At 35.9% G+C, this 15979-nt stretch overlaps 1 protein-coding gene across 1 annotated transcript; it reads right to left on the bottom strand.

Annotated features, from left to right (window-relative positions):
• Nucleotides 1-254: 254 nt before the first annotated feature.
• On the bottom strand, nucleotides 255-15527 carry LOC132062175 (uncharacterized). Its single transcript, XM_059454797.1, has 18 exons — nucleotides 15058-15527; nucleotides 13858-13941; nucleotides 13630-13763; nucleotides 12428-12538; nucleotides 10314-10419; nucleotides 7855-7926; nucleotides 7621-7710; nucleotides 5554-5648; nucleotides 5445-5514; nucleotides 4903-4992; nucleotides 4662-4798; nucleotides 4152-4253; nucleotides 3508-3622; nucleotides 2886-2945; nucleotides 2353-2418; nucleotides 1970-2038; nucleotides 725-796; nucleotides 255-594 (listed from the first exon to the last, which is right to left on the bottom strand). The coding sequence occupies exons 1-18, from the start codon at nucleotides 15445-15447 to the stop codon at nucleotides 550-552; spliced, it is 1908 nt and encodes a 635-aa protein (XP_059310780.1). The 5' UTR covers nucleotides 15448-15527; the 3' UTR covers nucleotides 255-549.
• Nucleotides 15528-15979: the final 452 nt, after the last annotated feature.

Below are 15979 nucleotides of genomic sequence, written 5' to 3'. Positions count from 1 at the left end.
AATTCTTTTTTCAAACCCTTTCTTAATTGATTTACTTTGCAGGATCTCTTTAGTTTTACTTCGAACTAGTATAGAACGTTTAGCTGTTCAATATAACGCTGCACTATAGAATTCTAATCATAGGAACAACACTCCATAAGCAATAGCACTTTTCGACCTTGTTTGTTTTAGGTTATGCAATATCACAAAAATAGTCAAATACTAATTGTGATTAATGAAACTGATTATGAAAGAAATTACTAAATTAGGTGAAATAATCCAAAACTAGGCAATTCTTTTTGTTAGCAATTTCTTCCTGCTCCTTTCCCCTTTTTTCTCTTCTAACGTCTAATTTTTCTTAGGACCAATAATAAGAGGGGGGACAGGAAAAAAAATTAAATTCGAGAAATACATAGCTATATACAAATATCTAGCACCTCCTAAATCCTTACCCCTATCAAACACAAGCGAGCTCTTGGTTTATATTGACAGATGCTTTACAATTTTTTAAGATTACAGGTAGTATTGTTTAGAATATTCACGCTCTGCGTCCACTTGGAACCATGAATGTCATGTCCCAGGCCAGTCAGCACCCATATGTGAATCAACGCCAATCTGTACTACAAACACAAAATGTTCAAATTCATTATGGAACGATTCAAATTGAATGGAGTAATAAATAAATCAACTTTGCACGTCCACAATCTCAAGTAAAAGAAACTTCTTGCATGAAAATAGGACAGACCTGTTCATCAAAGCTTGTAGGAATCTCAAACTCGGTACCAGAAGCACTTGCAAGTTCGTCGAGATTATCCTGCTGAACCAAGAAGCTCGGTAAGTGAAGCTTTTGAAAGATTTAGTAGGCGTTTGGTATTTGAATAAAAAAATTATTTCCAATAAAGTTAAAACAGGTATTTGGAAGTTGAACCTGTGTTTGTGTTTGGACATGAAAATACAGACAAAGTTTTGTGAGTGAAAACTAGTAAAACCTCCTAACAACTATTTTTCGAATTTCTATAAAGTTTGAAGTTGAAATAATGGGCCGATTAAATAAATACTTACTCAAAATATTTTTTCAAATTTTTGAAAAAATATGGACAAATGTGTTTGTGTCATCAATCTCGTTCGTGGACAAATAAATAGCATTACTTCACGGGAACATCCCTCTATATTTGGGGACCAATAAAATCATCGTCTTAACGAAAATGAGAAAAAAGAAAGTAAAAACTGAAAAACATCCAAATTTTTCAGAAGTTACCTCTTCATCAATGTTATCTGAAGAACTTCCAATACCAATAGGAGAATTATCAGCAAAAATTTCTGCAGCTTCTTGCATATCCTACATTAAAAGATATCACCAGCCTATCAACACCGAACATACTGTTGGAAATATATGCATGTGGAAGCAGACGTCAATTCTTTTTTTCCCAACAAATCAAAGTCATCAGGCAATAGGATATCATCCAAAGAGAGACACATTATAAAGTCATGAGGGGATCAAAGCATCCAAAATCACAAGCCATGTATTCTGCACATAGATGAATTTTACTTCACAAGTGTACCCACAAAGGAAAAAAAGAGTAAGAAACTGCGACTTTCAAGAAAGAGATTTCCACTACATCAAAGGCCTGCTTCTAGTTTCTTTCACTCCCTCCATCCCGTACTAAATGTCCAACAATCCAAAACGGTTTGCACATAATGGGACTGAGCTACAAAAAGCCCCAATCAATCACGGTAAATTAACTCCTTTTTTTGGTAGCAATCACTGTTAATATCTACCCCAAAATAGAATACTAAAAATAATAAGTTCCTTTATATACCCCCATTAAACCTCCTAGATGGGAATCCTTGTTCAGACAACTCAGTCCCTCTAGGGGCAGCAAGAGGGGATCCGCATGATGACAACATCAGTTAAGCATCAAGTCAGGGTAATACATGATAGAACAAACAATTTCAGAGTATAAACCAAAAAGACTTCAAATATGACTACCAGCTTACCAGGTGTAACTGAAGGATTTTCAGTCTCCATTAGCAGTGTCTTTGTCTCTCCTGAACTTCCCTGCTCAAGCCAATGAGCCACAGTTACACACTAAAATAAATGAAGAGGGACATGGAAGGGAATTTTCAAATACCCAAGTTCCCAATTTAAATGTGATTTCCAACTCATCAAGACTCTAAAAACTGGACCTCAAAGGAATGGAATGACAATAGACAAGAAAAAAGGAAGGAATCGCCATCCATACAATTACATCTGGGCAATTTAGGCATCAACTAATTACTATAGTTCCCAAAGAACTGCATGCAAAATACTGTCTCCGGTTGATACCTAGATAATAATTTCGCCTTAATAGCGCTTATTAGAAACTTTTTTACCTCTTGATGCTGCTTTAGATAAGAATTCTCAGGGGCAACAGTAGACAGCTTGATATCAGGACTGTCCTGCATCAAAAAGGAAAAATCAGTACTACAAAGTTGAACAATAAACTACAGTCTAACAAAATCTTGACAGATAAGAGGAAAGTAAAAGCATTGAGGATTATATGTAAACATTGTCATGTTAGAAATTTTTGGATCACGTTCAAGAGGGATTGACTTGGTATTTCAAGAAAAGATTTAGCAGGAGGTTTTGCCTGGAGGGAAGAGAATGATTTAGCAATTCAGAGAAAGATTTCATCTAGGAGTCTTCATCTTAAGAGAGTTCCACAACATGCTTGTTCTTTAATTTCTTTTTCCTACCCTTTTATGAAGAAGACGGGAGGGAGAGGACACTCCCATAATGATGCTTCATCAAGGATCAAGCAGCATGTTCTATAAGTATTGATCCTCAAATATTCTACCATTGACAATGTACATTAAACTGGTTCTATAAGACAGAGGGATGTGTCACTTGTTCTCAATGTACTTACTGGCTCGCCTTTGTCAAAGGGTACACATCTCCCTCCCTTTGTAATATCTCTTAACATACCCTTGAAATGAACAAAAACAAAGGGTGAATATTCAAAGCAAGTAACAAGAGTGACAAGACGGCCAGTACAATTGAAAATAAATAAATAAGAACCATAAGTTTAAGTATGCATTTATTCTGAGCATCTAGAAAGTTCAACACACACTTCGGTATTTGATATCATATCCAAGGATAGAAAATCAACAGCAACCATGTAAATTAGATGCCTGGCTTGCAATACACTAAATAATCCTTTATTTTATAGTGTTTCGCCATAAGAATAAAATGGCAGCGCAAGTAAAGAGCAACCAAAGACTAAATCATCAGGTCAACTCTTAACCCCATAATCTGGTTATCAGCGAACTGATTATTGTGCCTGAGAACCTAAGACAATACTAGAAATCAACGTATTTGCATCATTTGCTTGACAGGCAGTTGAAGCAGTACTTCATGATCATAAACTGAATGTCAGCAAAGTATAAGAAATGTGTGTTTTTGAGGTCTTTTTTTTTTTTTTTAGTTTAGTGTTTTTTCTTGCGGGTGAGGGGGGAACAGAAAGAACAGGCAGACCAACTGTGCAATACCTTGTTTGCCCACATAAGCCCACAGGCATTGCAGAGGGTTCTAGGGCCTGATGGTCCCCGCCGCATGGCAGGGGTATCACTTTCACCAGTACCACAGTGGTGACATGTTCGTAGTCTGTAAGTTCCAAGGGAAGTAATGAGATTATACGGGGAGAAAAAAAAAAAGAGCAAAATCCTAATCCAATAACATAAAAGAGACTGCAGAATAGTAAGCCAAATATGGACATAGTAAATCAGCCCAGTGATGCAAAGAGACAGCAGGACAAGTAAGCTGAATATGAAGCAGAATAAATCTTAGTGTCATAACTTTGCTACTGTTTTTCTTTAATTTGTTAACATGCTGACTCAAACCCATAGCCGTAATTTTTTTTTAATCTAAGTCATTCACCATAGCCGTAAGGTTAGAGGTGGAGGGTGCTTTCTACTTGAACTACCCTCAATTTTGTTACTTCTGAATGAAAGCCTTCATTTCGTGCAACAACAGCCATTGTTACACAAAAAATCAATGTGGAAGAAGTCAGGGTCAAGGCCCTCAACTACAAGAACATAAAGCATAGTATAAAGTAGACAAATCACAGAGCAACTGATTTTTAATAGAGATGCTGCTGGTATAAACTGTCAGAAGGTACAAGGTCCATACTCACGTAGGTTCAGGATGAGGAGTACTGTCCCCTGAATCAATATTGTCAACAGCCGTAGATTCACCCTCTTTTAAAGAGGCAAATTGTCCATTTTTACGATGCATCCTATAAACAATGCAACTAAAAAGTTAAGAGAATACTTGAGTAATCAACCTCATTACTGAATCTTGAATTAGAATGATAATAGTTTCCAACGAATCTGAACAAGTGTCTAAAAACCTTTGTAATAGCCAAAAACAACTTTAAGGATTATTTACTTTATTGTACCATCATACAGCCAGTTCCTTTTTGATTGATCCACTTCGAACAAGTATTTTACATTTTCACTTATAACCGTCTACTTCAAATATTTGGGCAACACAACTTAAGTGGTCTCTAAAGAAAATTTCTTATTTATCACATTAAAGTGAAACCAATCAAGGCAACAAGAAGAAACGCGCTCTTCTATGATCCTTTTAGTATATTAGTCACTATACAGAATGAAGGGAAAAAAAGGATTAAACTCCACCTCACCTCTGTGCAACTTCTTTCCGACAAGTATAATGAATTTTTTTCTCAAAGCATCTCTCTTTTCTCTTCTCACGGAATCTAATCAGAGATGCAATTCTCCGAGAAATGTTTGGCCTGGTGAAGGCATCATTATCAACACTCTACAAACATAACCCAGAACTAGTAAAAACACCGACAGCCCTCAGTAAGCTCTGATTTAATCACACTACAAACTGAAAACAAGCTGCAACTAAACTCAATGCACCTTCGTAGTTTGCAGTGCAAGAGAATCTGAGCTAGGTACATAACTACTAGCCATCTCAGAACCTCCTAATAATAGCAGTACCGCTTGCACCTGTGAATTTTACATTAACCAAAAAAAAAGGTTTTATTTCCTGAATTCAATTGTCACCACATAGGCAAACAACTTGTATGAACAAATTGAATTGGGAACACTTCAATTACACAGCTTTAGGGTGTGTTCGGTATGGAGGAAAATATTTTCCAATTTTCTCATTTCGGTTGGTCAAAATATTTTCTTTAGGAAAACAATTTTGAGAAAAATGACTTCCCAAATGGAAATAGGGAAAACAAGTCCCGCAAGTGGCATTCCACATTGATTGTCTCTTCACCGCCGTCGAACTGACCTCACCTTCACCCCCATAGTATTTGTCTAGATTAAATACAAATGATTTAAGGAAGTTAGTAAGAAAGTCACTTATATTTCCTTGAAATACATTATTTTACTTGATAGGCAACAGACCTTTAAAGTTTGTTAAAGATAGACATAGACATGATATGTATGACCTTTTTGGGAGTAACAGCAGGGAATACATAAAGTTGGCCTTGGAAGGAAATAGTAACCTCACTCATTGCCGAATCTACAGGAGGCAACTCTTCACCGCTACTCATTGCCTCAAATCCATATTCTTCATCTACTCTAATTCCATACTCCTCCTCAAACCCTACTACTTCCATTTTTCCCTTCTTCCAGAAACAAACAAATTCACTCTAAACAGAAAAAGAAACTACCCTATATGCAAATGGGGAAGGAAATCGAAAAGCCCTAACCCTAATTGAAATTCGTATCTATCAATTTTTAAACCTAAATCGGGATTAGAATTGAAAGGGAAGAATCTTCAAATGGGGAAGTAGAGTAGTAGTACTAATTTGCGTTTAGTTGAAAATGGATAATAATAATAAGAATTAAAAAATTTGTTTCATAGGAAAAACAGATTCAGGATGACGTGGAGTTGGAGTGTCATTGTCTCACCTCAAACCTCCATTTAAATACCCACTTTTTGTCCCCCACGATTATCGTTTTTTTCCAATAATATAAATCCTACCTACTAAATTGGCATTTGTTTTTGACAGGCGGTGAAAACTAAGAAATGATCATCACATAATTTTTTGTCTTTTATTTACAATTTTTTTATTTATTATTTAGCCTGAAATGTGAATATGAGTTAGTGGATGCCAATTTTGTTAACTTGGATTTACATATAATGAGTAAGTTATCATACGGTGAAAATTTCCAAAAAAAATAAAAAATTAAACTAAATCTTGTGATTAAACACTAGTAGTTGTCATGTCTAATTCCCTTATCCACTATAGAAAGGCCGAGGGGTCAAAAAGACCGAAATGGTAGCTTTTTTTATGAACATCAGATGCACGTAAATTTTTAACTCCTCATAATTACTGCTAACTATTTAAACAATAGTAAGATAATCATGGAAACGTTGCAATTCTCTATTATGGTGTCAAGATGCTTAGGGGTCGTTTGGTTAAAAAACAAGAGGTTTCTTCCTTATCTCGGGATAACTTATTCCACCCTATGACAGATATAAGTTATCCCAAAGACTATTTTTACTCTTGGGACAACTTATCCCATGATTACTAACCAAATAAGGGATAAGGAATTGCTAAATTCTTATCCCAAGACTATTTATGTTTGTCCTTCGTACCAAACGACCCCTTAAGGTATTGGGTTTCAACCTACTTAACAATTAGGTAATTATGGTAACTTTATGTTTGTCCTCTGATTGGATGCGAAATGTTCCATTCGATTCGTAATCCCAAATAGTTCTCTCTATATGTATGCCGAAAACAAAGACACACACAATTTGTACTTCCACGTGTAATTTTGGTTTCTCCAGTGATGGCAAACTTTATGCACCATTGGCTCATAATTCTCTCCCACTGATGAATAACTTTTGTAGACCATCAACTCGCTCGAAGAACCAAAAAGAGGAAGGATATGCCCGTATTAGAAGCATATCTTCCCAACTAGGATGCAATGAAAATCCAAAGTATATTAGAATTTTAAGGAATCATATTAGAATTTTAAGGAAACAAGAATGAACAAAGCAGATTAAAGTAAGCCCAGCTTCTTTCATAGACAAGTTCAGAAAAACGGAGCTGTACGGGGAACGTTACCGCTCATACAGCTCCCAGCTAGCAAGCAATTACCGGTCCCCCTGCACAGAATGTTAGTGTGGATTTGTAAGTTAGTTATATGATCCAAGGCTATGCTCTTTTCTTTTATAATCAAGATATTCCTGAGATCCCATGATGCAAGGTTTGAAACACAGTGGGTAATGAGTCCGACGCTTACCTTTCTTCACTTAAATACCAGGTTTTTGTCTGCGTGATTCGAACATGTGACATGTGACTTAACTCATCACAAGTTGCATTGTTAACACTAGACCACAACTGTGGGGCAAAGAACAAAAACGTCTGCTCTTCCAAAATGCTTTTACGCTTACCTGTGTATTGATTTGGGATACAAATGCCAGATTTCAATTACATTTGAACACCAGAATAAAACACTAAAACTCATGAGAAACAATGTCGGATGCCTAAAAGTTACAATATTTTACTATGTACAATCTAATTTTAGCGCATAGTACAACAGATGAATCACAATTACTCATCTCACTTCAACCTCAATTGCCACCACAATAGCAAGAAGGATTCTCCCTCACCGTTCAGCAGTGACAACTCTGTTGTCGCCGTCTGGAGTGATGATAGCAGCAGCAGCCATGGCGTCCGAGCCATTGGGTTCACCATTGATCTAGCAGAAAGAATTGTACAACAGACGTTGAGCTTTAGTACATAAACTAAAGAATCAACCTTTTGTTTTTTGATAAGTTCTACAAAGTCAACCATCTATCCTAAGGATGAAATTTTTTTTTAAAGAGAAGTGGAGATAACGTACCTGTTCACCAGATTTCGCAGTTTGGTCGTGAGCTCCAGGAGTTGGAACTTTAGAAAGATCTCTTAAAATTCCCTGCAGAGACAGATCGAACGGGAGTAAAGCAGCATTCCCACTCACCAAAACCATCTAACAAATTGCAAATGAAGGAAATGACTGTTGAATTACAAGATTGAAATTTTCTTTTACAATGAAGGTGAAGAGAATTTGATCTGAAAAACAAAAAGAACCGTGCGTCATGAACTTTATCAGTCATCAATGTGAAAAATAAATGCTGTGGTATTAATTCGTCCCGTATCAGGATAATCAATACCAAAAGCCTGTCGGGCGAGCTAACAGAGTTGGGATAAAAATTTCATTGCTCAGATAGACTTCCATTATTTAACTTTTGTAAGTAGGGAGTTCAAACAAAAATGAATATGGTAGAATAATAATTACAAGAGCACCTGTAAAATACTAACCAACTCAGATGACAATCTCCTGGTGCTTGATTTGTAATAGAACTTAACATAACCTTCTAACACAAAATAAAGGTCACATTTTTTTGAGAAAATTCTTTTTTTTGGTTTTGAGAAAGAATATAAAGGTCACATTTAAATTCCTTTTTTTATAAGCACATTTGAGCCCATTTTTAGAAATGAGCAAGGTGTTAGCAGACTTAACGTTAAAGGTTAATGTAGAGTGCAGTGTGTACTATTTTTAAACATTGACTAAGAAATTGATTTATTTCATTGAAAGTAAAAGCTGATAACGGGGTAGTAATGGCCAAGTATGTATCTTGTTAATTATGAAGTTAATCATCCAAAACAACAGCCTTAACGGGATCTTGATGACAAACAGGCAATGTGTTTGTTTTTATCCTGCACACGATGGACAGGAGAACCAAAATACTGCCATGGGAAAAGGATCGTACAAGTAGAATTGGCAAACAGAAAAGAAAAACTGTACGCACAACGAGATAGAGAGGTTGTTTACACAATTACTAGGAAAGAAAAATGCAATACAAGGTGCATAATGTTCTTGAGGTAACTGCAAGAATTACAAGCCATGGTGAGCGAACCAAAGATCTTTTTTCCAAAAAATATAAAAATAAAGAAGAATAACTCGTAAGAACATTGAAAACTGAATACTGATTTGAAAAAAGAAGATTAACAGCAGGCTAATTTTTTTCCCGATAAAGATTAAAAGAAGGCTGCTTAAAAGAGTGGACTCCTCCCGCTTTTGAACTGTCAAATCTGCTTCTTCGTCCGGAAAGCTATGTAGTAAGGAGCAGTTCTAAAAGCAGAGGATTTGAGAGGAAGAGAGATAAACTACATCACTTGGCGCTCATGAGACGGCGGGAAAGCATGCCAATCATTTGTTGTTACCCTATATGATTTGCGCACAGGTTATTGTGTTTTACTGTTTATTGAGGAATATATTCGGACTTCAGCAGGTGTTGCAGGGATGGTTCTTTTTTTTTTTTTTTTTTTTTTTATTAGAGTGAAACTAAAAATGGATTATGGGATGTGACTGTTGGCTCTCATGTGGATAATATTGAGCCCAAAAAAAAAAAAATCATTTGAAGGAGATAAAGAGTATTTTTATACACTTGAGCAGAATATTTCGTTCCTCAACTATTGAAGCACATATGATATAGCCCACTGGCTCTGTTTTTTGACATCGAGAATTATTTGCAGATGAGGAGAATATTTCCCATCTCTTCTCGAGAAACAAGTTGGCTATTTCTTATACGCCCAAATCGGTCAATAATATCAGAATCTGATAAATTGGACCAAACCGGCTTAATAATGGGATGCCCTAATACGGTACAAAAGTTTGCTTTAGCTAATGATGCAATCAAAGGAATAACTGGAATTGTTGATGTTGTCGGTATCGGACTTCTTAATTGCATTATTGACTAGCAAAGAATTTTCCAACATTTGACTGTGCCATTGAAGGATTTAGTCACACACTTGAAAGATAGCCCATAAAGTCACGGGAATTGTTGGATAATTGGTTTCTCTTATTTTTTCCCTAACGATGGGGAATTCTAAATTAATTACCTATCTTATTTCTTCTTTAATCAGAAATTTTTTTCCTAAAGTTACTTGAAAATTTTCATTTCAAATTGTATTCCTATGAAAGGGATGAAGTTGAAAAACTAATCCTTCAAAACTTTAGCCAGAGCAAAAGAAAGCAAAAGTGATTCCCGTAGGAGCGGCGAGCGAAATAGGAGCAGCCTATTGAATCGTTAGCACCGAAATAAACATTCCCCTATAGTAGCTGTTAAATGCCTCTTTGTACCGAACCATATTTTGTATAGAATTCTATACTTCTTATACATCTCGATCAATAAGAATATGAATGGGTGGGAACTAACAAAAAAATAATATTGATCAGGAAGCAAACCATCAAGAGGCATTTATACCTATCCAAATAAAAACCACAGAAATGCGTAAAATTTTCAACTCAATACTAACCTTATTAGCCCACTTGAGTCCACATGCATTACAAAGAGACCTTGGGCCAGCTGGTCCACGGCGCATCATAGGAGTGGATTTCGAACTAATACCGCAATGTCTACATCTGTTGATAAATGGAAAGAGAAATTTCTTAGAAATATGTCAATTGTATTTAATGTGATCAGTAACCTCTGAACCTCGAGGCCATGTAAAATACAATCAGCTGGTGTGAAATGAACCAGAGAGATTTACATCCAATTCAATGACGGAACACAGAACAACTACAGAGAAGGGAGGTAATAGCCTAGTGGTAACGCCCTCCACCTCCAACCATGAAGTCAGGGTGTTTGAGTCACTACGGGAACAGAAGTGTGAAATGCCACTGCTGGCTCCTAGGTAAGGGCCCTAAGGGGAATTTTTAGGGACGGTAAACATACTATCCATCCATAGTTCACATTAGATAAAATAGTCATTTACTTATCTCCCTATTTTGGAATCAACTTAAATTATGCTTATTTAATATATATTCTTAGTTGAACAAGGTAAGAAATTCTAATATTAAACACTTCTAAATTATTTAAAATTTTACCTTATACAAAAAGAATTCGTTGAGATTTATTACATGAGCCAACTTGAATTCAAGTGAGTCAATCACTTGAATAGCAAACCAAGTGAAGAACTATTAAGTACTTGATTTCCAAATCCTAAGACAATTCTTACTAACGTGAGCTTATCTCTTGAAATATTATTCGTTGGATGAATACAAATTGAAAACCTAGATTGAAATGAATTTGCAAATCCAATTCTTTATTATCAAGAAACAAATAAAACTCTGGTTGGACTTAGAAACACAAATAAATTGAAAGTATCCCCTATTACACAATTTATCCTCATCTGAAGTACCAGAATTACTATTTTCTTATATTTATTGTTTGACTTTTTAAATTAATACAAAACTTTATGATTTTCGTTTATTCATTATGATCTAGAAGTCTAATTTATTTAACTCTTTCGGGTATTACTCTGATTATATATTATACTAAAACACAATGTAACACAATCTTTGAACACAAAACCACCATCATTGCCTCACAAATCAACCCTCTTTGTCTCTCTCTTCAAGTTTCGATTACTGAATCAAATCACAATTATATTTGTTTATGTCCTTTTTTTTCCTTTTTTCTTTTGTATACCATTATTAGGTGTATCGGAAACAGCCTCCTACCTTCACAAGGTAGGGGTACGGCTGCATACACACCACCCTCCCCAAACCCCAATTGTGGGATTTCACTGGGGATGTTGTATTCCATTATTAGGTGAAATCTAACTTATTTATTGGCTTTGTTTGTAAAGAGGCAAAGAAAATTAAAGGGATGTCTAGCTCCAAGTTACGAACACGAGAATAACAATCAACAGTTAATCCCCTTATTGTTTCTTCTTGTTTTTCTTTTTATTTTCTCATATATTATAAATGGGTAAAAGCAAACTAATCTCTTATGGCTTCATTCACATAGATATCGGTGGGGTCCTTGGGGCCTTAAGAATTATGAAGCACAAAGAGAAGAAGACCTATGGAGTATAAAGCAAAATTTGGAACTCATTTGATCGATTGATTTAATTCCATGTTCTTTGTTTTATTTATGCTTTTATACAGGCAACATTGTACCAGAGCCTCAGGAGTCATTTTTCCAATCTATAATTCATGTTTTTAATTTATTTTTTATGACAAGGGAACACGCACCCGCTTCCCCGCAAGAACCTCCGCTTACCCAGCAAACCACACAGGAGAGATAATCCACTAGACAAGCCATATTGACTTTTCATGCAGATGTAAACTGAATTCATAATACTGTTTTTTTTTAGCTTCTTACACAAAAAATGCTGCATCCAGAACCAGGAAGCTAATAAACTGCAAAAGAATTTCTGGGCTATGTGCTATAATTCACAATACTGTTAAAAGAAGAAAGGATTATTTTATGTTTATTTAAGTTCAAAAACTTGTTATAAGTAAAAGGGATCAATACATTTTTTACTGATTGATGCAATACACGAGTGCAATGCACGTACATTAAAACTAATAAGTTGAAAACAGGAAAAGCAACTACTACAGAACTTCAGAAGTTGGAACTCACGATGTTTCCTGTTCTTCTTGACCAGAGCCTTCATTCCAATCTGCAGAAGAAGAACCTGCTTCGTCAGATATTGACTTTGCAGATGTAAACTGACCCTTCTTACGCTGCATCCTGAAATTATAACACAGAACAAAAGGGAATAGAACATGAACCAACAAAAAGACTTAGCTTAAACCATATTCATTTTGTACGAACTTCAACTAACAAGCCTGATGAAAATATACACAAGGACCAAAATTTACAACTTCAGAAAAACATAACAGGACCACATAACCCCTCCCTCTAGAAGTATGGAGAAAGAGAAAACACATAATAAAATCACATTGACAAGAGAAAGAACTAACATAATGTCTAAGGATACCTGCACAACTTGCATGGTCAGATATCACAATAGACGTCCTCTAGCAAAAAAAAAAATTCATTTGCAAGGGTTGAAAGCAGTTTCCTAAAACTAAAATATGCCCCATTTCAAGATTGATGCATGGCCACATGAGAGAAGAGCCTAGTAGAATATCCATTCTTCTCTTAGATTCAAACCCCAGAGGAGGCAAAAAGTACTAGGTAATTTCTCCCATCAGCCTAGCCTTGGGGGCAGAGTTACCCTATAGTCCCGTACCTGTATTGGTGGGAGATAGCAGGTACCCCGTGGTATAGTCGAGGTGTGCACAAGCTGACTTTAACACACCATAATTTTAAAGAAAAAGAATATCTATTCAGTTCGATACCTTACATTTTACAAAATCTAGCTAAAAGTAATAGCATTGATTTCACAGCATTACCAGCAAGCAATAGCAAACACGTGTAATGATAGGTATAAGAAGCAAGAACCAACAGAAAAGAGTTGAAGACACTATAAACAGGTATGCCTTAGCAAGGAGAAAGCTATCACTTTCTTTCTGAAAGCTTGATATGCATACGGCCATGCTTTTTGAAAAGATACCTTATGCTGGCATCCAATGTCCATTATGTTGGCATCTAGAATGTACAACACTAAACAACTGTCATTCCCACTCATATTGTCAGCTAAAGTAGAAGGTCAAGCTCAATTAGTCCTATCAATCATTAGCACAGAGGACGGGCAATTACAAACGGGACATCAATCGCCACATACATCAATTTGCATTTTATCTCCGCCAGTTCCAAATATGGTTCAATCAAGCAGACAAGACAACATCATGCATGAAAAACTGCAGCTTTATTACCTCATCGCAACTTCCTTCCGCACAGTATAACGGATCTTTTTATCAAAACACCGTTCTTTCCTCTTTTCCCTAAAGCGATTTAAAGAAGCAGCTCTTTGCGGTTGATTCAATCTTCCAGGAAAGTCACCCGAAGCCTGTGGACATTGCAGAGGAATTTCCATAACTCATTACAAACTACCAGACTGGCAGACTCGTAAAATAATGTAAGCCAGAGATAAAGATGAATACCCTCTGACTTTGGGGAGCCACACTAACAGTAGGGATGCCAGCAGGGACTTCGTATCCCCCCAACAATAACAGCACCGCCTGAACCTAAAACTCAATAAACAAAAAAACAGAATTTGCCCCTTTATTAAGATGATTGTAAAAATATCAATTTAAACCCACTAAAGGCGAATTGAGTTCCACTACCAGATGCATATACTAAACAGTGTTTTTAAAAGTAAAAAGTGCAAATAAAGCAATTAGGACCACGGAGCTTGAAGCGAAAAGTAAAGCGCACAATTCTCAACATTAAAAAAGTATCTAATGGTATATAAATTTAGTACTATAACGATCAAATTGCGATAAAAATAACTAATTTCAGTATCCACAACTCTTCAAAGTTGAGATTCAAAGAAGCGACCACTTCTCATTGTGATCACTTTGCACATCATTTTTTTCAAAGCGCATGACTTCACTCATGAAGCGACAATCCCTCACTGGGCATCACTGTGATAGCTTTTAATATTAACACTGATACTAAAATCATGCCAGTGAGAATCACTCCCACTCGTGGAGGAGAAAAAAGACCAGCATGGCCTCTTTGCTTCAAAAATTAATCAATATCAACCAATTCATCATACACATACAAGCCAACCAAATATCAAACCAATTCACCAATCAACAACAACAACAACCCAGTGTAATCCCCAACGTGGGGAACTGCAGTACAAGAATGAATCTTCAAATACAACGTAATCTCGAAAACAACCAATTCCCTAGCCTTGAATCACCTCAACTCGAAAAGTCAAGTGAGAGGCAAGAACTTTTGTCCAAATATAGAGTTTACCCCAATCGTTCCCCTAATTCACTCAATCTCTTGTACACAGCAGATTACACAAAGACAGGAAGATTCCAAACATTATAAAGAAGAACAATACTTCTAAATAAAAGAGGCACCTTTTCAGCTAAACTCATATTCACAAAATAAAGGGCAAACATTTTTATCAAGCACAAGAAGAAGATAGGTCAAAGTTAAAAAGAAATACTACCTTTTGTCAGGAGAAACGGCATCGAAAACATAAACTTTGAAATTAGTTATTTCCATATACTTAGTTAAAATTAATTACTTACTACTAATTATTTTCCCATAAGAAAAAAAAGTTACATTTTTTTTTTTTTTTTTTGGTGTGTGTTTTGTCAAACAACGAGTAATATCAATAGTACCTTTTCAGGTGAAACGGCATCGAAAACATAAACTTCGCCTTGAAACGACAGCGTAAGTTGATCAGAAGCTCCACCACTACCACCACCACCAGCAGCCGTAACAATATCCGAAGGTGGACAATACAAGGCGTTATCCACACCGTTCATCGTGTTAGCATCCATCGACGCGCCGCCGTTGTTGTGAAGCGCGTGAGGATGATGGTCGTATCGAATGTGAGAAGTAGGGTTATCTCCACCACCGGCGGCGGTGACGTCGTCGTCGTCATCATCGTCGATCTGAGTTTGGTGGTGTTGGTGGTGGTGGTGAAGTGGTGCAGCAGCGTTCATTGTATCCCGTCCGTACATGTTGTTGTTATTGTTGTTGTTACCGCTGCGATTTGTTTCTCCCATTTCTATTTATTAGCATTTGCGTAAAAAGAATAAAATACACTACTATGGTACGTTATTCCCCCGTACTGCCAGCTATGTTACCTAACAAATCTAGTCTACCTCTACATAAAACTTTAACCATATCCAAACAAACCCCCAAATCCTTAAAGCCCAAAAATTGGGGTCGACCACATTTGCAATTAAATACTACTCTCTCCGTTTACTTTTATTTATCCACTTTAAATTTTTTATACTGTTTAAAAAATTATAAATAAAGTGCATAATTTATCAATATGCCCATATTAATTATTGCATATTTTTATTGGATTTAAAATGAGTAATTAATACTATGGGTAAAATAGAAAAAATAAAGGTAAAATTACTCAAATGACTACTTTATGGTAGTTTCCTATCATTTATAGCTACCCTTTTAAATATTACCATTTGTAGCTATGTTTTCCCAAATTAAGGTATTTTTTCGGATGTATTTGATGCGTGTAAATTCATAAAAACACAGTAAAAAAGAAAACATATCCCTTGATTTTAGGCCATA

Source organism: Lycium ferocissimum, chromosome 7 (assembly GCF_029784015.1).
Source record: "Lycium ferocissimum isolate CSIRO_LF1 chromosome 7, AGI_CSIRO_Lferr_CH_V1, whole genome shotgun sequence".
Taxonomy (NCBI): domain Eukaryota; kingdom Viridiplantae; phylum Streptophyta; class Magnoliopsida; order Solanales; family Solanaceae; genus Lycium; species Lycium ferocissimum.
This window is presented reverse-complemented; position numbering and strand designations above follow the sequence as displayed.